Source organism: Pectinophora gossypiella, chromosome 18, assembly GCF_024362695.1.
Source record: "Pectinophora gossypiella chromosome 18, ilPecGoss1.1, whole genome shotgun sequence".
NCBI lineage: Eukaryota > Metazoa > Arthropoda > Insecta > Lepidoptera > Gelechiidae > Pectinophora > Pectinophora gossypiella.
This window is the reverse complement of record NC_065421.1, coordinates 11,644,028-11,667,938: the sequence shown is the minus strand read 5'-3', so window position 1 is coordinate 11,667,938 and position 23,911 is coordinate 11,644,028. Positions and strand designations below refer to the sequence as shown.

The 23,911-nt window shown below is 39.6% G+C and overlaps 1 protein-coding gene across 2 annotated transcripts in view; it reads right to left on the bottom strand.

The window, feature by feature from the left end:
• LOC126374987 (uncharacterized) overlaps positions 1–23,911 on the bottom strand; it is a 90,353-nt gene that overhangs the window by 5,977 nt on the left and 60,465 nt on the right. For both annotated transcript variants that reach the window (XM_050021803.1, XM_050021804.1), the window contains exons 5-6: positions 15,415–15,442; positions 14,680–14,764 (exon numbers count right to left, since the gene is read on the bottom strand). In XM_050021803.1, coding sequence (XP_049877760.1) covers positions 14,680–14,764; positions 15,415–15,442 — 113 coding nt within the window. The remainder of the gene's footprint in view (positions 1–14,679; positions 14,765–15,414; positions 15,443–23,911) is intronic.

The window sequence follows — 23,911 nt, the reverse complement described above, 5'->3', positions numbered from 1 at the left end:
TGTTTTTGTGCAAAATTACGTTAGCGTCAAAATGCAATTTCAAGAAAAGGCCGTCGCTTTTCTATCACAACTTTTTACCCATTTATCCAATTTAGATGACGTCAACGTAAGATTACATTGTTTTTTCACTTTCTATGTATTTCTAGACATAGAAAGTGAAAAAAACATGTCATTATGCGGTTTGTTTTTTGGTTGCGGTGCATAATTTTCGTATGTCGAATTTGACTAACCTGCGTTATATTTCACTCCACAGTCGAATTCAAAAACATCTTTATTCAGTAGGTAACATAGTTACACTTTGAATCGTCAATTTTTACATAACGAACGTCTCATCCGCCTAAAACTACTGCAGCTTCTCACAACCTGTATAGCCGGGGAAAAGAAGCTGCAAGAAAAACCTCGGCATAGAGCCCTAGACGTTCTTTAAAAAAATGAACATAAATTATTGTTATACAAGTGAGTAATTTAGCTGTCTAATATCAGTTCTGAGATAGTTAATCCCACGCATTCTTAACTTCTAAATAATCACTAACTTTATAATCGACCTTAGAGAAGTACTTTCGTACATATATGTGTCAATTAGTACGTGTTATTGTTAGGTATAATAAGGCGTTGTTAGGATGGTAGGGGCGACAAGGATTACCCATTACAAGTTGGCGAACTCTCCCCTTTGAGAGCAAGGGGTGTTACGCGGCGAATTTAGAGTGAGACTCTCGGTTAGGTGGCGGTTTTGGATATGGGAGGTGGCATGATTTTCGAATTTGTTTTCGAATTAATGTTTGGATCATAAATGATAATATTGATAATCTATACGATATTTTGAGTTACGACGTTTTGAGCATCGTCAATTTAAGCATAGGTATTTTAAGTTTCGATGTTGTAATATGTAACCGATGTTGGAGGCGATGAAGACTCCGGTAAATAAAACTCTTCGAGATGTTGTTAAAATGGACTGTACTGAATTTAAATTAGGAAATTATTTACATAAGTTAACAAGATAAGAAAACATGCCTCGTCGGCAAAGTCCGTGGCGTATTTTTTTTTTGGGAAAGGGTTTAACGGCTCTGGCTTAGTAGCCTTTTAAGCCTGTCATTAATTTAACATACTACTTAGTCCCGTAATATTGCCATAGCAAAACATAGTACCACACATAGACACACACGTATGTACTTTCTAACTTTAAATTTTCGTTTTTACTTTTCTTTGTATAACAAGTATGTAACATTCAAATTTTTATGGCTATACTCGTATAAACAAAACACTAATGTAACATTGTCAGTGGAGGGGCGAAGTTTCGATCACAAGTATTTTAATAACTTAAAAGAAACTTCAACCGCTATGTGTTAATTATTTTGGTAAATAAAGCATTTTTCATTTATTTTTTTTTCATTTTCAGTGTTTATAATAAACAATTATACATGATATTATGTTAACAATAGGTGTAGGATATTTTCACATAAGTACATATAGATTTCCACGTATTAATGTTGCCAACAACCGATTGTTACGTTAATGGGAATGTAGGTTTTCACATTCCCGAGAAATGCATTTCGGAGGTAACCTAACCTGAATGGGACTGGATTCTCTTTAGCCTGTGAAGCTCTGATGCAAATCAGTGATAGCGTGGTTTTTTTTGTCACTTATTGTAGATTTGCCGCAGATGGATTTGACTACTTGGCCGTAGAAATGGGGAGCGCTGAAGGCTCTCACCCAGTACAACGTTTAAGACTACAGGCCTGAGGGTGCCCAGTTGGGCGCGAACCATTGAAAAGTACAAAACATGTAACGTAGGAAAAGACGTAATCCGCTTTACTACAAAATAAAGACTAAAACCAGCGCCGTTTATACCTGGTATTATCTTTATTATTCGTTTTGTAATAAGGTGGTGAGTTTAATGAGTTGCTTTTTTTCTCAGACATATAAGTACGTACTAAAAAACGAATTTTTTTTTTGTATGAAACAATAGATATTAAAAATATATAAGAAATAAGTTTACTTACCTTTTTTTTACAAATTTTTAGAGTTATTCAATAAGATTTCCCTTTTGCGCAATGCGAAAATAATAAAGTTTCATCTATAAATATCTGGGTACGATGGTTGTTGCTCCCCTAGGAGTAATAGGGGTCGTAATGAAGTAGCGGAGTAATAAATACGAAGCCCCAGCACGAAGAAATTTCAACTATGTTCTATAAATCAAAGTAAGCCGATGTCACGCAAAAATTCGTTAACAATTTAACCTTCTACCAATTTCTTTTTCCCCAAAAACATTAAATCCTTGTTAATATTTAAATTTCGGTTTTGGTTTTATGAAGCCAAGACAATTAACCCGGCCCCAGGGGGGACAGAGTCCCCTCCACTGGGGCAATTCCTGTTCGGCGCGACCTTGCCGCGGGGGTGGGCGCCTCTAACTTCAGTAGGCCGGAGTGAGCCATTAGCCATGGGAGCCATCGATACGGCAATGCAGGACGAAAGAGGCGCGTCACAGCGACTGTAACCTGGAACCTGACAGAGGTCCTAGTACGGCTTTGAAATAGACTTCTCTGGGCGCTATCCCACTCCCGTCAGACAGAGTACTGCGGGGCGGAAGGCAAGAGGGAAACCACTGCCCTATTTTTCCCTAAAAACTAGCATGGAGAATGCTACACCGACAAGAGCGTGGCTCTTAAATTAGTGATGTTGAATATTTTACCCGCAAAATTATTACACGTGTAAGCAAATACTGACAGTTTGGCTAAAACAACAGAACTATGACAAGGTTGAAAATTTGTTTGTGACAGTAAAATAAGAATGGTCTGATGATTGTTTGTGATGATCCAAGGAGGTCCCTGTTGCTCTATGCTCTACGTTTGTGATGCTTACTTATTGTTTTCCTGGTCCATATACAGCGCTTTATACTCACTCTGTTTGTTACGCATTGTATTTATATTGTACACAAGGAAGGGACTAGTATCTGAGATACAGGCTCGGCCTAGTTCAGATACTAGTGAACACTAGACTAAGTTTATAATGCGTTACTTATACTAAGAAATTATGTCTGAACCCTGTTTTAAGTAAATAAAGTTTATTATTATTATTATATTTAAATACCCAAGAAACTCTACTTGTCCATCTATTGTAATGTTTGAACCGTTAAACCGATTTACATGAAATTTGGTATGGAAATAGCTTGAGACCCAGGGAAAAACATACGTAAGTACTTAATAATTTTCTTCCCAGAAATCACTCCCTAAAGGGATGAAAAGAAAAAAGTTAGACGTTGAACGAGTAATATTAATTGTTTCGTGAATTCGTGATAGTCCTGTTCGAAGAACGCGTGCTTATATCGTAGCGTTACGGGTTCGAATTCTGATTGTCAAAAACGTAAGATGATCCGTGCTTCGGAAGGCACGTTAAGGTGTTGGTCCCGGTTATTACTTACTGATACGTACGTAGTCGTTACATGAGTCACGTCAGGGGCCTGTGACGGCTCAATAGTAACCATGACACCAGGGTTGATGAGGTTGGTAATCCACCTCACAACCCGCACGGTAGAAGAATATGGTTGAACTAGTTCATTCTGGAGCTCTGATCTGGTGTGCGCGTGGAAAACGCAAAAGGGGCGGTCTAAAGAGACCTGGCGACGCTCGGTTGACCAGGAATTAAAATCTCTCTCTGTTATTCGAGCCCTACACCCCAGCAGGAGATAAAAGGATTAGAAGAAGAAGATATTCTACACTTATGTGTGAAGTCACCGAGATAGGAACCTATTCTTCCCAATACATCCTGCTTAGGGACGGTACTGAAAAGTATTGGCGTCCGAAGGACGTAATATACGATCCCGACGACCCGATTACTCTATACATAGAGGCGATCAATCAGCTCGCGACACCAAACACTTCAGAACCCCGATACCGTCCCCGCCGACGTGGTCGAGGATTTCCCTCATTCAGCGCTTATCGCTATCGACCCACTAGGGTCGATTAATCCTTTCAAATATTCTTCCTCTCAGACGACGCCCTGAGCCGAGGTTCGCGCCCAACAGGGCACCCTCAGGCCTGTTGTCTTAAACGTTGCACCGGGTGACAGCCTTCAGCGCTCCCCATTTGTCCGGCCAAGTAGTTAATGCCATCTGCGGTAAATCTACAATAACTGACAAAAAAAGACCCCGCTATCACTGATTTGCATCAGAGCTTCACAGGCGAAAGAGAATCCAGTCCCATACAGGTTAGGTTACATACCCTCTGAAATGCGTTTCTCGAGAATGTGGAAACCTATTCTAAGAGTCAAAAAAAAAAGAACCTATTCTAGTCCACTAGATAATCCCACCTATTTTACCCAACCTAACGGTCTTGAGGCTGCTGAGATGCGAAATATTCCGGTCAGTTAAACCTTAATTGTATCTTCAGAGACAGTCAGCTACGTCCTTCATAGATTTAGATAAGCCGTTTATATATATAGGCGGCTTAGGATCTGCGGTCAAACCGGCTTCCGATGAATTGCTGTTACTGTGCAAATAGGTGAACTTAGATTATCAGAAGTGACCTCTTCTTAGACCTACCTTGAGGTGAAGCGGACATTGTTTGATATTTTCATCATTCAAAAAAGAGCAGTTGTCGGGACTCTTTAAAGGAACTGTTTAAAGAAATAAATATACTGACGATCGCAAGTCAATATATTTATGAAAACATTATATATGTACGTAAGAATGTATCTCTCCTTCCGAGAAACTGTGAAAGGGATACTTACAATACAAAGAATAAATATAAAATTGCTATTAAAAATTCTAGATTAAGTAAATTAAATTCATCTTTTTTGGGGTTATGTATACGTTTTTACAATAAAATACCATAATATTATAAATTTGTCAGAAAATAAATTTAAAGCTCACGTGAAGCTTACTTTATATAAAAAAGCTCATTAAAAGATTAATGACTACCTAAATGATAAAAATGTCTGGTATTGGATGTGTTCCTCTAGTTATTAAATAACTTGTAATGTATACCCCCATTGGTTTTTAAAAGATGTGTTGCTGTTGCAGTTTCTTGTCATTTCTTCTCCTCAGCCATAACACCTTGCGAAATGACGTAAATTCAAAAATGTTACATGGGCCTTCAACAAGTTTATCCATAATAATTACGTTGAATAAATGATTCTGATTCTAATTTAAAATAATCATTTATCATTTCTCCGCGATAAAGGGGTTTCCCTAGTTCGGGGTCCGCTAGTAATGTTTTAGTTTTTTTGTTTAGGGTGTAGCGATTATTAGCTTAGCCTTCCAAAGCATGAAATCATCTCACTTTTCCGGCCAATCAACTAATGCAATTTCAGCTGATTGAATTGGTGATTTATTGTTATAGCGAAACAAAGGAGAGTCTCACAAAATGATTTCGACAATGTCCCTTTTGGGAATCGATCCCGGACCTCCAGATCGTGAGCCTAACGCTCTACAAACCTAGGCTGTTCAATCTTAAACACAGCATACCTTAATCACAGGCCTTGCTTATAGACAGTCCCTTAATCTTTTATGCAAAAATGTTTCCAACTCTCGACATTTTCGCAGATTACCGTCGGAATAAACGGTAAGCGGTAACCCTACCCCGGTTATTTGATTAGTCTGATACGAACGACGTAATTCTCATCACGCACCGATATAATACGGATCTATGCTACGATATAATACTGACTATACTACTGTCGTCATACAGCTCCTATTCCGTGTCATTCGCCATTAAAGTGAATTGGTATTATTCTAGTGGCACCCGATTCATCTTGCCATGGATATACTTCTGACTACCCCAATTGGTATATAGTCGTGAGTACATTGTTTTAAGTTTACGCGGTTATTATCATAATTAAAGCACATAATAACGGGTTCTTACTGCGTTTAAAATGGGGATATGAGACTCCCGATATTTCGACACTGTTGCAAGTGCCATGATCACGGGACGACTGATGAGATTGGAGTGGAGTAGGTAGAACCACAATTTTCTACGGATCCATAATATCGGGAGTCTCATATCCCCATTTTAAACGCGGTAAGAACCCGTTATCATGTGTTTTAGTCGTGAGTATGTATGTTGTTATTATATGCACTCGATTATGAAATTAACGATTTATTTTTGAGCCTTCAAGGCTAGAGTGAATAGGCATTTGCTAGGTAAGCGTGATCTACCCTAGACCACATCGTCACTTACCATCAGGTGCGAATGTGGTCAAACGCAAAACTATATTTTTATAAAAAAAAAACGATTTATTTAAAGTCACGTCAGGAATACAAACGAATGCTAATTTCCATGTTCATAATATTATATTTATCTCCCTAGCGTCATCCCGTTTTTTCACAGGGTCCGCTTATCTGATCTGAAGAATTGAACGTTTCATATTCATCAATTATTACATTTATCGTGTATCAGAATTTTCCAATTGGGTCGTGTGCTAGGTACAAGATAAATTATGAAATTCTGATTATTAAATAAAGACAGATCTAAAACTATCGAAAAACATTTTCTCTTTTCTATTTAACTTATTTATGAATTTTAATCAAGAAAAACGTAATAATACGTCTTGACATTTTATCGCGTTTGGTCTATGACGTCACACTGTGCTTTTTCATGAGAATTTCATAGTACTTAATTTAGTGTTTTGACGTTTAGTAAAAAGTAACTGATTTGACTAGTTGGAAACTATGAAAACATTATGTATGTACGTAAAAATGTATTTCTCCTTCCGAGAAACTGTGAAAGGCATACTTACAATACAAGGAATAAAAATAAAATTGTTGTTCAAAATTCTAGATTAAATAAATTAAACTCATCTTATTTTGGGGTTGTGTATACGTTTTTACAATAAAATAATATTTTAAATTTGTCCGAAAATAAATGTAAAGCTCACATGAAGCTTACTTTATGTAAAAATGCTTATTATAAGATTAATGATTACCTAACTGATAAAAATGTCTGGTATTTAATGTGTTCCTCTAGTTATTAAATAACTTGTAATGTACCCTCATTGATTTAAAAGATGTGTTGCTGTTGCAGTTTCTTGTCATTTCTTCTCCTCAGCCATAACACCTTGCGAAATGACGTAAATTCAAAAATGTTATATTGACCTTGTACAAGTTTTTCCATGATAATTACGTTGAATAAATGATTCTGATTTCTGATTACTAGCCTATTTCCATCAAAAATTAGCTATTGCCATCAAAATACGTATTTAATCCCTGCAAGTAAGCGTGCCTGTATTACGTAAATCCATTCCCGATGAATATGGATTTCCTGGTTCTGTCGTAGCCATCTCAAAATTATGCCAGGATTATATGCGACACGCCCCAATATGATTTGCTGAATAATTTAAAATAATATATTAAACTATTTACCCTTATATCTGTTGCGTAAATTCGCGCGTAATAGTTTCAAAAGTATTATAATGGCCCCGATTCCTGCAGACACTCCTAATTTTATTTTAAGTTATAAGTAATATTATCCACCGAAAATGAAAGGGACAAGAGATTAATTTTAAAATGAATGAATAACCCGGGCGAATTAAATAGGCATCTCGCTGGTATGTAACCCGTTTGACGTGTGGTGTCAACTTAATTCTGTTGGGTTACTGGCCAATATATTAATTGGGGAGGGTTTTTAAAATTCCTGCCTAAAAGTGACGTGACGGTATATATAATTATTTCTTGGTACACCTAACATAAAATGAGTAACTGAAGTGCCAAGTTTATATAACGTCATCATGACGTATGGTTATGTACCTACTTATTATGGTTATGTACCCACCGGAATTCGAACCCGGAGGCCCCGGGTTCGAATTCCGGTGGGGACATATCACAAAAATCACTTTGTGATCCCTAGTTTGGTTAGGACATCACAGGCTGATCACTTGATTGTCCGAAAGTAAGATGATCCGTGCTTCGGAAGGCACGTTAAGCCGTTGGTCCCGGTTACTACTTACTGATGTAAGTAAGTAGTCGTTACATGAGCCATGTCAGGGCCTTTGGCGGCTCAATAGTAACCCTGACACCAGTGTTGATGAGGCTGGTATTACACACGATAAGAAGATCATATTTTGTGTAATTTGATGTAATACAGGATGAATCATTCATCTCAGTATTTGTTACGATGTCACTCACCCCGTACAAGGACGTACAGTCATGAGCAATATAATGTACCCACTTTAGGACTCTGTCGCACTAACATATTACAGTTCAATTTGTCAAAAAAGTTAATCGAAGTGTATACATATTAATGCTCGTGACCGTACAGTAGCCATACAAGTGCGTATGGGTGCTAGTAACACCGTAACGAATACTGAGGGGGATGATTCAGACCGTGATTCTGAGTCGGTATCAAGTGGAATTTCCTGTCGGAAAAAGTTTTGTATTTTTTAAATTATTTTTAGATATATACTTTTGCGACGGAAAATTCCACTTGATATCGACACAGAATCATGGTTTCATCCCTCAAAGTTTTTGTTACGATGTCACTAATATTCTGTATTGTGTGTGTGTGTGCGTGTGTGTATATGAGGTACGGAATTCAGTGCTCCCTATTTACCTGGCAAACTCAAATGGTAAACATTCGATAAGTCGCGTAAAAAAAATATGCATGTGTTTGGAACAAGCAGAGGAAGCGAGTTATATTTTTTTTTAAATTTAGAGTTCGCTTTGATCGAACGCTTGAACGCCTTTGCTTGCACGTGGACCAAACGACTGTAAAATATGTCGCTTGACGCTACAAATAACAGGAAAGAACGGAAGTCACCGCTGACGGTGGCACTATGGAATAATTTACTAAATATGGGAACAGTACAGATAAAAAGCTGCCTTAAGGTGAAATAACTTGCTAAATATTGAAGTCGGGGACGAGGCAATACAGCGTACATATAATAATAAGGTAAATTAACACAAACCGGTCTACATGAAACATCATCATCATCATCACCAGCCCATTAACGTCCCCACTGCTGGGGCACGGGCCTTCCCTATGGATGGATAGGGAGATCGGGCCTTAAACCACCACGCGGGCCCAGTGCGGATTGGTGGTCATTAACGACTGCTAATGCAGCCGGGACCAACGGCTTAACGTGCCTTCCGAAGCACGGAGGAGCTCGCGATTAAAACTTTTTTTTTGGTCACCCATCCTATGACCGGCTTTTGCGAAAGTTGCTTAACTTCAACCATCGCAGACCGAGCGCGTTTACCGCTGCGCCACCGAGCTCCTCATCACATCACATGAAACATAATTATACTATAAACTAAACTAGTACCTACTTAAAATATACATACTTAAATGGTACGAGATAAACCTAAAATATATAACACAAAATACCTTCCACTGTCATATCCTACATGCCCGTGAAGAAGCAACATGGCCGCTCTATGTCCATTTTTCCTTTTATTACAAGTACCTCAAGTATTAAATAAATAAACTCATGAACGATTCCTATTAAAAAGGTATTTGATTCGAATTACTCATAGCAGAATAATTTCTGCGACGCAAAACCGAGGATTACGCACTCGTTTCAAATGACAACCGTTGAATAGATAATTGTATTCGTAAATTCGTTTCAGGTAAAATCATGCATGGCTTGAGATGAAAGAAATTAATACTTACACAATACAATAATACTTTGCCAAAACAAAACGTAATAAAAATACACGTTCAGTTTACTTAGGTTACGTTTATCGCTAAGGTAGAAATTCAACCGCTTGGTCGTCACTGTTATGTCGCAGAAGTTTGTTGCAAATTCGTGGTTCGAAGGCATATTTCTGACCAAAAGTGACTGCCTATAAGGTGACCGCTTCACTTCATCCGAAGGTGTCATATCTTTTTAGCCACTGACGACCTCTGTTGTCCAGTGGTTGAGCGTTGGACTCACGATCCGGAGGTCCTGGGTTCGATTCCCAGTGGGGACATATCACAAAAATTACTTTGTGGTCCCTAGTTTGGTTAGGACATTACAGGCTGATCACCTGATTGTCCGAAAGTAAGAAGATCCGTGCTTCGGAAGGCACGTTAAGCCGTTGGTCCCGGTTACTACTTACTGTGTAAGTACGTAGTCGTTATAAATGAGTCATGTCAGGAGCCTATGGTGGCTCAGTAATAACCCTGACACCAGGGTTGATGGGGTTGGTAATTCACCTCACAACCCACACGATAGAAAGAAGAAGAAGATCACTGTAACTTTCGATTCCATTTGTCGCGGTTCTATGTACTCCGCCCAGTCCCTCCGGCACGCGTCCTAGTCGTCACGCCATCTCTTTCGAGGTCTACCACGACGCCTGTACCCGTCATGAGACACCCAATGCGTGACGATCCGTGCCCATCACTCAGGTTTCATGCGACAAACATTTCCGGGGCGGCTTTACGTCCCAAATCAGCGATTCCAATTTTAAAAGCGGTTTCTAGTTTTTAAATGGAAAGTGGAAGGGGAGGCCTAGGCTAGATTAGTTTAGACTTTCGATTGTCATAATCAGGCTCAACAGTGGGATCTAGGCTAGATTAGATTAGACTTTCGATTCTCATTATCATTTGAAACTTGGCTACGGCCCCCGGAACGTCAAAAAAATAGTCAATCATTCCGACGCACAGTGTAACCTGTGTAACCCCATACATACATTCATAAATTTACGCCTATTTCCCACCGGAATAAGCAGAGACTATGGAATTTCATTTGTTTCGATCCTGACACACTTCTCTGGCTTCCTTCACATTCATCAATTGTTTCATACACGCGCGCCGGCTCTGAGTAGATCGTTCTAAACCTTTTCTAAGGATATGTTCAATTTGGCCAATCTACGTCATACTAGTTCTGCCTATGCCAGCCCTACTAATAACCTTCTCCTTATAAACCGCATACGTAATCATATTCAGAGCTGCCACAGAAACGCTGTTTGAATCATCTGATAAAGATGTAAAGGCCTGAGATGATGATGAATCATATTCATCATCATCTCTCTAGCGTTGTCTTAACTTAATCTGAAGATTTTTTACAGAAGTGACTGCCTGTCTGACCTTCCAACTCGCTAAGGGAAATCTAGCCCAATACAATTGATCACACACTTACTTCCGACACGCATTCTCGGCTATTGGGTATCGGCTCGCTGTGGACGTGATAAGTTTTTTCCTTTCATAATTCTATTACATAACATAACACAAACAGCCTATATGTCCCACTGCTGGGCACAGGCCCATAATCCTATTATCCTTCATTATTGTAACCTATAAAAATGCAGTAAGTAGATATGGAAGTTATACCTTTCCGCCGATATTAAAGAAACGATCACTTTTTCACTTCGCGTCTCGCCTGCCATAATGTCTTCATGGAAATAGGAATCAATATTCATTCAGAAACCAATTTCTTTAGAATGAGCGAGTGATTTTTCAGCTTTTAAGCCGTAAGTAATAAGTCTTAGCAGTTTGTGAATGACTGCTGTCTTCCCAGAAGAGAAAAAATTGTCCACCTCTGTAGGGATTGACGATTGCATGAAACGTTGAAAATAGGCTAGGTCACTTACTAGTCTTATATCGAGAACATAAAATAACAGTAAATCAGCTCTTCTTCTTCTATCATGTGGGTTTGTGAGGTGGATTACCAACCCCATCAACCCTGGTGTCAAAGGCCTCTGACACGACTCATGTAACGGCTACTTACTTACATCAGTAAGTAGTAACCGGGACCAACGGCTTAACGTGCCTTCCGAAGCACGTATAATCTTACTTTTGCACAATCAGGTGATTAGCCTGTAATGTCCTAACAAAACTATCAAGAAGGGATCACAAAGTGATTTTTCTGATATGTCTTCACCGGGATTGGAATCCGGGGCCTCCGGATCGTGAGCACAACGCTCAACCACTGGACCACTGAGGCCGTCCTCTAACCTATTAAGCCCCTACACTAAATCAGGGCCTGGACAGCCCATCAAATTTAGATAAATATTTTTCGAGAACGCCCGAGATGATAAGAGGCTCTTGTTATTAAGTATTCTTGACAGCCTTTTGTGATAAATTGATGAGGAAACAAAGATAACGAAGGAAATTCGAAAATATAAACTGTCGTTATTTTTTAAGAACAAATTTATGAGGACAAACTGAGGATAAGTAATATTAGTACTCAATATTCTAGATAGATAGTGCCGGCGTCAGCTTAATGACTATTCATAGATTGAAAGAATTTCACATGGACAGGAGGAGGACCCGATGAAAGAAATGCATTTTCGGAGCTATGTGACCTAACTTGTATTGGGCTGGTTTTCCCTTCGCGGGTTGGAAGGTCAGACAGGCAATCGCTACTGTAAAAAACCGGACCTGTCAAATCTTCAGGTTATGTAAGCGGACCCTGTGAAAAACGGGATAATGCTAGGGAGATGAGGAGGACGACCCGGTGATATGATGGTTAACACGCTCGTCCCGGATTGATAAGAGGTGCGGGTTCAAGTCCCATTCGAGTCAGATTTTTTCCATTTAATTTTCTCTCTTATGAGAACCGTTTAAATTGTATAAACGGAAGAGAATAGTCTGGGCGAACTTACCGTGATCAAAACTAGGATTATAAAAAGAAAGGCAAGTGTTCCTCTCTCATGGGGATTGTGGGATCAATGACCAACCTCATCAATCCTGATGTCAGGGTTGCTATTGAGTCGACAAAGGGCCCCGACATACCTCATGTAATAACTACTTACTTACTTAAGTAAATAGTATCCGGGACCGACTGTTAATCCTGTCGTCCTAAGTACCGATCATTATACTTTCGGACAACCGGGTGATCAGCCTGTAATGTCCTAACTAGGGATCACAAAACAATTTTTTAGGGATTCGTCCCTAAGACCTCAACCATTGGACCACGGAAGACATTGACACGATGCAGTCGAAGTTAAACGATTGAAAATACATATATGGGATTTATTATGATAGATGACTTGAAACAGGTTGACTTCAGTAGCGATTAAAGCCGTATCTTGTATTCTGTCGCCTTATATCGAAAAGCTCCTTTATGAAAGTCACATTCGGATGTGATTTCCTTCAATAAAACCTAGTCAATCCGGTAAAAATTACGGCGTTGACGGCGACTTCCCGAACGGCGAATCCCGCTACGGCGAGTCTCTTTACGGCGAGTGGCTTGACGTCACGTCTGTCATTTCCTTGTACAATTCACGCGCGTCGCGTGTCTCTACTGTGCGTTCGCTTTATTTTCCCTCTACGTCGGGCGTTTTTTTTTTGTAGAGTTCAGTTACGGTGAAAACTGTTTGGAAAACAGCTTTTCATTAATACCGAAATGTAGCGTGATTAAAATTGTGTTGGAAAAGACGCGACTTCAAGCCACTCGCCGTAAAGAGACTCACCGTAGCGGGAATCACCGTTCTAGGAGTCGCTGTCAATGCCATTACCTAATAATTCTTCCTGGATTAAAACTAGTTCGTCTATTTGCAATGTTTTTTTAACGCACGCACTCGAATGTGATGTTTCAAGAAGGCTGTTTCATAGTTTTTACTATGAAGCGACGATACGTTTATTTTACCATAGTAACACGTTATACATCAATGCTTCTATTGATAAAGTACATCAATTTTAATTTGAACGAACCACATAACAGTCTATTGTTTTTACACATTGATGTATACAGTGTGTTAGTGACATCGTAACGAATGCTGAGGGGAATGATTCAGACCCTGATTCTGCTGAGTTAATATCAATTGGAATCCTATACTTTTGCGATGGAAAATTCCACTTGATATTACTCAGAATAATGAGCTGAATCATCCCCCTCAGTATTTGTTACGATGTCACTTACACCACGTACAAGTACATATAAGTAGCCATACAAGTACATAATGGGTGTTATTGACAGCGTAACAAATACTGAGAGGGGTGGTTCAGACCATGATTCTGAGTTGATATCAAGTGGATTTTCCTGTCGGAAAATTCATGAACAGAATTCATGTGTATTTTGTTTTAATTATTTTCAGTTCATACTTTTGCGAGGGAAAATTCTACTTGATGTCATCTCAGAATTATAGTCTGAATCATCCCTCAAACTTTTTGTTACGATGTTACTAACAACCTATATGTTACTATAGGTTTTACACGTTTCCAATGTTCAAACAATAGACAATCAGAGCGCAGAACAATTTATTCATTCTATGTATCTAGGTCGGATGTATAAAACTATTCTTGTTGTGAAAACTTGCATGCAATTACATTTGAATTGCTATCGAAGCTTTGTTTACCACTTAGTGATGTAAAATAATTCAAAAAATGGACGGACGGAATTTTCTAATCCGTTGAATAAGACATTGGTGGAAAATGGTGCTAATTCCTGTAGACACAATCTAATTTTATTATAAGTTATACCTGTCAAAAAAAGTTTGAAAAAATGTTAGGTAACAAAAAATAACAAAAAATAGATGGTGTATACAGGTATTAGCACTATCCTAAAAATAAATAAAGAAACATCTCAATTTTATGCGGCGAAAGATTATCTCTTTTCGTGCTGGGGAGCTGAAAAATATAGCATCTTTGACCAAATACATGACTTGGTCCTTGGAAAGCACATTTTTTTTATAATTAACGTTTTGTAATTGTATTGTACTATAAACGAAATTGTTGTGTATTGTATTATATCGTGTATTGTTGTTGTATTGTATTGTATGGATCTCAGTTGCCTGAGTTAATAACTAAAACCAGGTATACTCACGTCTAACGCGGACTGTGGGTCTCTTGAAGGCAGTGCGGAGGTAAGGCATGGACATCACCAGCTCGATACGGGGTGGGGGCGGCAGCTGAACACAAAATTAACATTTGTATTCCACATTTGAACGAACATAAGCAGCATATAAATAAATAAATAAATAAAAAAAGAATTATCAAAATCGGTTCATACACGACGAAGTTATCCCCGAACAAACATAAAAAAATATATATACGGTCGAATTGAGAACCTCCTCCTTTTTTGAAGTCGGTAAAAAAGAAGTTTATTCAACCACAAATATTTTTACAAAATGGCTTAAACTAATGCAACACATTAATCAGTTGTGGCTGGGAAAAATGGAAGAGCCTCAGCATTGCTGCTGCTTTTCAGTCACCCCCTGTACTAACAGAGTCGCTGCACTGGACGCTGTGAGAACATAATATAAGCAGCTGGGACAGGAACCTCGTCTCATCGATTAGAGGAGTTCATAATTCACGCATAAAACCGAGCGCTTAACTGTAGACCCGCTACATTTTGAGAGGGGGGAGTGGTATGGGCATTTTGCATACAAAATAGATGATTACATTTCGAAGAAAATTATTCAGCCTTCATACTTTTTTGAGCCCTTTTTTTCAAAAATACATACATGCCGAAAAAAGCAATGTCCGATGAAATGACACTAAATTCGTTCAGGCAGGATTCATATCCTAAAACTAAAATAAATAAGTGAGTAATACTTACGGTTTTTGATATCGCAGTCATCCAATCCCTTCGTTACCAAGAACAAAAAAACATCGCATTAAAGTACAATACAATACAATCAGCCGTACGCTTTATTGCACATATAAACACAACACTAAAAACAATTACAAATACAAAGTACATAGTTCAATTGAGAATTTCAGAATGTCCTTTCATGGGTTTTCAATTTTAATATTAAAAATAGAACAGATATACACAACAAGTAAATGACAGTTTATTAATGAAATTCACCATTTTTTTCCCATTAAAAAGTTATTCACCAAATTATTAATTTAGTGGGTAGAATCACAAATCCTCCGAAAACAAGTCAGAAATACCTGCATGTTATTTAGATAAAACAAAAACATATTACGTCTGATACATTATTATCAGTGATCAGATGTACGAGCTTTGTTTAATATGGATAGTTTTATACCGAAAACTTCATAAAATAATTTGTCTTATGGAAAACTACAACATTTAAAAAAATCGTAACTTTTTATTTGACTCCGGGATTTTATTAAAAATAGATTGTTTTAAGAAGCCGCCTCTATACTTTCATAACATTTTATGAAGGTAAGGTTAGGCAAATAAGGGCCCGCATATCGAATCACTGGTCAATTCATTATACGTCCCACTGCTGAGCCTCTCTTCAATCAACCGGAGCGGGTTTGACGTATGGTAGTGGAGACCACGCTGCTCCACTGCTGGCTGGTGGACCTATCATAAGTCTTTATTTTTGTACGGTCACGTTCATTAATATGTATACACTTTGGTACCATGTCACATTAACTTTTTTGACAAATTGAACTGTAAGTCTCACTAAATGTCAAACATGTTACTGCGACAGAGTCCTAAAGTGGGTACATTATATTGCTCATGACTGTACCTGGCCATGCACGGAACGTAATTTAAAAATAAAAAATAAATAAACAAAAGCACGCTCCTGCCCTTAATTATTCATAGTGTCCTTTCATAAAGTCCCGGGGTATTTCATTAAGGGATTTAAGAGCTTTCCCGTATTAATTGAGGGTTGTTAGCACAGAGTTCACGTAGGTGCCATTACTTTAATCCGGAAAACCTTAAAAAATGCTGCGCGGAGAGCTGTGAAGGCTCCATATGTCAGCTGGGGACGGATTTTGGGGGTTTAGGGGCCCATATTAAGTGGTAAATGTTCCTATAGGTATTTAATATTAAGGTATTTTTTATCAAAAGTTTTTTACGACGCGTAGACAACCGATAAACGAGTTAGAGGTATAATGTATTTATGATCTTCCTAGAGTTATGCCGATTTCACCGGGTACGTTTATCTAACCTGAATATTTGACAGGTCCAGTTTTTTACATAAGCTACTGCTGTGCCTGTCCGACCGTCCAATCCGTAGATAAAAACCTGGTAAAACCACCATATATGTATTATCCACATCCTTCTTAGAACGTGATATCAAAATTAGCTGCAAGTTGTCTCGAATTGTAGCGTGGACAGCGATTCCCGGAACGGCGACTGCTTGACATCACATCTGTCATTTACATGTACAGTTCAAAACACAATTTTAATCACGCTACATACAATATTTTTTTTCCACTGAAATAATTGCATTTTTGGTTCATTTTTGTTTCATAATATTGAAAACCTTCCAGCCTGTTTTATAAATGCAGTAATCTTATGGGAGTAAATATGTGATACAAAGCTACTAGGTATTAGCGAGCGAAATGAAAGATGACCAACTCAGTATTAATGTATAATAAAGAGTAAAAGATCACAAAATTATAATAATGTAAAAAACCTAACTTACACCCCCGTTGCTAAGCGCCATACAATCAACAATACCTAGGCAACGGGGGTTGCCAGATCTGACGCCAACATCTCTCCCCCCTGGTAAGAACCGAAGGTCTTACCAAGCTATGGCGTCAAATCCAGCTTAGCCATTTTGCGCGCAGGTCGCCTAAGGACCCCTGCGCTAGTCCTTACTTCCGCTACTCGCACGACGCCGTCTTTGCCAGGGAACATCCGCACAACCCTGCCGCGAGGCCAAACCCCGCGGGGCAAATTTCCATCACAAATCATCACCAAATCCCCGACGTGTAAATTAGTAAAGGCGTTAGATGGACCTCGCGGCAAAAGATTGGGCAGGTATTCCTTTACCCAGCGCGCCCAAAACTCATCAGCGAGACGAATGGCCTTCTTCCACGCTTGCCTGCTGATCAGATCGTCATTCGAAGACTCCGGAGTTGACAGAGAGGCAAACGACCTCAACAGGAATTGGTTCGAAGTCAGGGCTGGCTCATCCTCATTGGCGACCGGTACGTGGCTAGAGTTTCCGATCTCCTCTCTGGGAGCTTTTTCACGAAGAACAACCGAAAGGCCCGTTTTGACGCTTCTCATCAACCGCTCCCAGGCCCTTCCCATCGACGGAGCTGACGGAGGAATAAACTGCCACTCGATGATGTGAGACGCAGCAAAATTCATAACTTGAGAGAGGTCAATTGCAGTGGGTCACAGGTGAAGGTTGGCATACTTCTAGCGTAACCTGTTAACCACAGTCTCGTTGTTGCCACGCAAAACTTTAATGTGATAGTCAGAAATTATAAGCCGTACCGTTGGGTGTCGACCATCTAAAATTATCGGATTGGTAATTTCTGATGAGACTTCAGTGACTGCACTAATTCTGCCATAAGCTCTGAGAAACCCAACATCATCCAGCCGAGGGCCAATCTTGTGTAAGCAGCTTTTCTTAGAAACAATCATTCATCTTTAATGCAAGCAAGCTCTTCCATGAAGGCGTCTCGCTGAGTTTGTTTGAGCAGAAACTCTTCTGCGTCTCTGACATCTCGTGCGAGCAGCGGGCGTATACCTCTACATAAAGAATTCCCCGAGCGCGCCTCCTTGTGTTTTTATAGCCGCGTGAATTAAAAAACGCGTGCGGTTACACGAAGTAAGTAGTCGTTGACAACTATAAAAGTGTTCTGCGGACAAAATAACATAAAAAACATCGGGGCATTTTTCGCGAGGTCGCAGTTCATAGATCACCTCAGAAGAGGAATGTTGGGATGGAGCTAATTGCGAATCGTTTGGGCAAGCCTTACACCGAGGAAAGCTGTCTGAAGCTTGAAGCGAGGAATGCTAACCGACTTTAGAGTGGCGACTCTAGATTTACTCGCAATGAGAGCGAGATGAACGGTACCATCTTCAAACAAAAAACGCCAGTAAGCGACGCATGTGTAAGCTACTTCGCTAGCGTCCGTAAAGACGTGAAGTTCTTGTGAGATGAAAGTTGATATAGACTTATACGCACGAGGAATATTAAAGGCATTAACTGACTTAATGTCACGATACCACTCTTCCCACTGAATACGTTCGGAAGATGGAAGACGAACATCCCATGAGCTCACCATCCGCCACGTTCTTTGAAATAAAATCTTTCCTTTTGTGAGTTTAGGTTGCAGAAGTCCTAAAGGATCATAAATCCGCATAAGATCTCTAAGAACTTGACGTTTAGTGAACTTAGAAGGTAAAGGAATATCGACATCAACTTTAAAACTAAAGGTGTCCTCTGGGGGGTTCCAATGCAAACCCAGGACGCGTACATCAGGCTTAGAAATGCCTAAATTGAGGTCGACATTACTAGTGCCCTCTTTCCAAAGATGAGACGGAATGTGTTTAAGACACTCAGTATCATTGGACACCCAGAATCGCATCTCGAAGCCACACTGAGCATGAACATGAAGGTTGTCAGCTGCGAGACGTGCAGCGTCTTCTGGACTAGCTCTTTGATCTTGCCTACTAACTTTTTCATCGAGTTTAATACCAATAGAGTCCAGCCGAGAGAAATCTTTAATAAGACTCTTCAGTTCAATGTCTGAAGAGCTGGCAGTACTAAGATGATTAATAGAATTTCCATAGAAAGAACTTCGAGGAAGGTTACCAAATAAAACCCAGCCTAGGGCGGTGCGAATAGCTGCCGGCTGCGGCGCGGTGCCTACTCTATTCTCCCTAGATAGCAATAGATGCCAATCGGAAGTACCTATTAATACTTTAGGCGTAGCCATGTCAAACACTAACTCGGCAGCGATGTCTGAAAGGTGCGGGAAGTGAGTATCCCTCACCGTGACCTCTTGCGGTCTAAGTTTTAAATGAGGAATAGCGCGAGCTTTGCGGACGGTGTAACTTTCATTACAATATCTACCGCGTATTTCGAAATCTACAAACTTAACAGGGATATTATCGCTCGTTCCTGTTATGGTTTCAATACACATATTTTCTTCAGTTCCAGAAACACCTAGCTTATTAGCTAACTCCGCATCGAGAAGGGTAACTGTGGACCCGTCGTCCAAAAGAGCAAATGTCTCTACTTCGCCCTTAGGGCCAGAAAGAATCACAGGCAATACTTTCAAAAGCACAGAAAAATCATTGCCGGACGCGCATGAATACGAAGTACTAGTGGTATTATTTTCTGAGTGTGATAGAACCTCATTAGTATGCATAAAACCTTGTTTACTATTTCCTGGCTTGACATGAGTTGACGTTGCTATGGGAATGACAGAAAACGTGGCATTGTTGACAATGGGATGAAATGGAAATTGCGAATTATCGGAATGAATGATTTTATTATGAAACTGTTTACAACCATTGATGCCACATGGCTTCGCCTTGCAGAACTTATAGTTGTGCTTGCCTTTACGTAAACATTTGACACAAAGTTTGTTCTCGCGGACCCAAGCTATGCGATCACAAATGTTCAAAGCCACAAACTTCGGGCAACATTTAATATTGTGACCACTAGCTGAGCAAAACAGGCATGGCGAAGACATGTTAACATTCGTCAACGGTTGTTCTAAAGATGATGAGACGACATGATGAGCTGATGCGGTGTGAAATGGACGAGGGTTACGCTGCGAAAATCCAGGCGATTGCGGCCCCGGCGACCTGAGTTTGTCGCCGTGAGGGGGCGCGTTAAACACTTCGCAAACGCCGAAGTTGGCTTGCTTATCCGCCTCCACTTCGAGGAAGCGCGCGAAGACGTCAATCTGCGGCTGGCCTGAGACGCAGTGCTCTGCAGCGTAGTCACACCATTTATTTTGCAGCAACGGATTCAGTTTGGACACTAAAATGTGAATAAGTTCTGGTGAATGTAAATAAGGTGATTCGCCTAATAAATTGACTATACTAACACAGTTTTTTACTCTGCTAGCAAAAATAGCCAACGAGTGGGAATTCCCAACTTTAGGCAAGCTTCTTATTGAAGCTAGTTCGTTAAGAACAATCTGCTTGGGGCGTGCAAATCGTGACTCTAACGAGCGCATGATAGGCTCGGGGTCAGTAGAACATAGCAATAGAGAAAGAACAGCTTCTTTAGCCTCTCCACTCAAAGCGTTACGTAGCCTGGCTATGTTCTCGTTTGCACTGAAACTAGCCTTAGTATCGTCGAATGTACGCTTAAATAATAGCCATTCAGACATATTTCCACTAAAGGAAGATAGCTGAACCTTACACTCAGACCTTTGACTAGGCTTAGCTAAAGAAACGATGGCGTTAGTAAGTTTCTCAATGTCACTTACCGGGGATGTGGTATTATTACCGTAACGTTGGGGCTGAAGGTGCAGATCATCCTTGTGTAGCTGGCATGGTAAGAAAACTGGTGCGTCAACAACAACAGTCTCCGGTGAACCCTGCGTGGCTTCGCGCACGTGCTCCATGGCTGGGGCAGCGTGCACTATAGGTGTACCCACGCTCTGTCCACACGGAAAACTCCCCAAGGGAGCCGCCGTACCAACTGCAATCGATGCTGCTCCTGCAAAGTCACTACTCGCAACCCAGTCAGCAGTGTGACTGCTCCTGGCGCTCATCACCTCCTCCGCCTCAAGCGCCGCGACTGTGGCCTCATAGGAGGCTTCCACGGCCTCGCGCTCGGCTGCAGCGACTGCGGCTGCGGCGGCTGCTTCATTCTTAGCGATGTCCGCGAGCCGTTGCTTGCGAACTGCTTCAGCAGCTTTGACGCGAGCGACCGCTGAGGCGCTCGACGCGGACGAGTTCGAGTGTGTTTTACTCGCTTTGCTATCCCCCAACACTTTACTAGTTTGCGATCTCGTCATCATTTTCGTAAGAAATTTACGATATGAAAAAATTTAGAATTTAGAAAAGAAACTGGTTTATAATTAAATTGACTCGAAGGACCACGATATTAGCGAGCGAAATGAAAGATGACCAACTCAGTATTAATGTATAATAAAGAGTAAAAGATCACAAAATTATAATAATGTAAAAAACCTAACTTACACCCCCGTTGCTAAGCGCCATACAATCAACAATACCTAGGCAACGGGGGTTGCCAGATCTGACGCCAACACTAGGTATATATACTTACATCTTATGTCGATATATTTTTTAATATATACTTATATCTTTTCGGATGGCTGGTTACTGGCACCTACTCTCAATTATCAATACAATCTTGTCTAATCTAGCCTACAAGATCCGACTGCTGAGCAAAGGCCTCCTCTTCCTCTTCCCATCATCGCGATCCTGAGCGCATTCCAGCCAGTCCCTCCGGCAAGCGTCCATGTCGTTGCGCCATCATAAGACACAACGCGTGACGATCCGTGCGTACCGCTCAGCGTGCATGCGACAAGCATGTCCGGCCCAACCTCATTTAAGTCTGTCATCAATACAATACAAAGTGCTTATTGGATACTGAAGAAACACATTATTTAAACAATCTCAGAGTAATAGTTGTTACAAAAGCGGCCTTATTGCGTAGCTAGAACTTTATGCTGTTAGGTATAGGATATAATTAAGTTTATCAATTAATATATAAATGATAGTTTTAGTAGCAGCAATGATGGATGATGATGTGATAACTTTTAAGAACCGATGTGGAGAGGTTTAAATTAATAAAACACATTGTCATCAATAGACTCTTATTTATATATATAACGTTTATATTTTTAATAATTCTAGAACAGGCGCACACACATAAGCTTCGACGTCCTTTCGTGTTCTTCTCGTACACTGTGTGGCGTATTCTCATTATCTCTCTAGTACTCGAAGAACCTATGAACTCTGCAGCGGGTTCGCTGGGAGAGCATCACCTCGTCAATTACTTATAAACGTAAAAATAGATGAATCCCACCTGATGTACTTTCAAGCAGCCGTAGCTTTACCGTACTTGTTAGGCGCTTGCTGCTATAGGTCCACTCCGGCCTGCTATCGCTTCAACATCATCCTGCGCCCACGTGGTTACTCTCAGGCATTGCCTAAATTCTTATCCCGGACTAAGACTTTTCACCTCATCACCTCAGCATACAAGTAAGTTCGCACTCAGTTGGATCATGAGCAATCTTGGTGGCTTTTAACAGATCAATAGCAACTTCTGTTCCCAGGGAAGTGTGACACTCTTTATGATACATAACGATGATAAGCAGCAATGATTCGATTATTTCGATTATTCGAGTATTTTTATGTAAAAATAAATAAAGTGGATACCTAGGTATTTACATATATATTTTAATAGCAAAGGTAAGTATTTACACATAAAGGTAAGAATTACCTTATTGACAAACCTTTCCTTCAACTCTGAAATTGGTAAACGAATGCATTCGTTGTCTTCCAACTTTTTGAAAAACTGGTGACTTTCACATCAGAGAGTAACGTTCAATGAATTTCGTCCAACCTTAGCATATAGGTAACTAGACCAGTCCAGTATCGACCATTCTTTTTCTTGATTATTTGGCAAAATTTATCAACGAATAATTCCAAACACTGATAACCACACAATAGGAGTACTTTGTTTCATCCTTGTTTCACAATTTTTTGATACTTTTATTGAATTTTTACAATGAAATTGAAATTTATTCTATAAAAATAACAATAGACATGACAAATGCTTGACATGACAGGAACATTATTTATTATTTGTAATTTTATTACTTATAATATACTAAACAGTCAAAACATACATACCAAAAACTGTAAATTAGATTGAAAGAAGATTACATGCTATGATAATTTATTAAAATTGTTCAATTTTATTTGATCCTAACTAATAAATAGAACAGAATAAATTCGAATGTGAGTTTGATTGTGTGTTACGTTACAGCACAGCAATAACTAATAAAATAGTACTACCTATAGAAAACACTCTCCACGCGTTTGGAGCCAGGGACAAATATTTTAGGTACTTATTAGGTATTACTTATCTAAATCAAAATTCATTTTATATTTTATTCAGGCAACGGGTTTAATGATTATAATCATGGTACCTACTTAAACATAATAGTTATGTTTGGTATTCTTGTAACACCTGTTTTTAGACTTCCGACAAGGCTGAATCGCATGCGAGTTTTTTTTTTGACGTGACTTATTGTAGATTTGCCGCAGATGGCATTAACTACTTGGCCGGACAAATGGGGAGCGCTGAAGGCTCTCACCCGGTAATCGCATGCGAGTGTGTGCCTCCGCGCTTGGAAAAAGTTGTGTCAAATTAACATTTATCGAATGA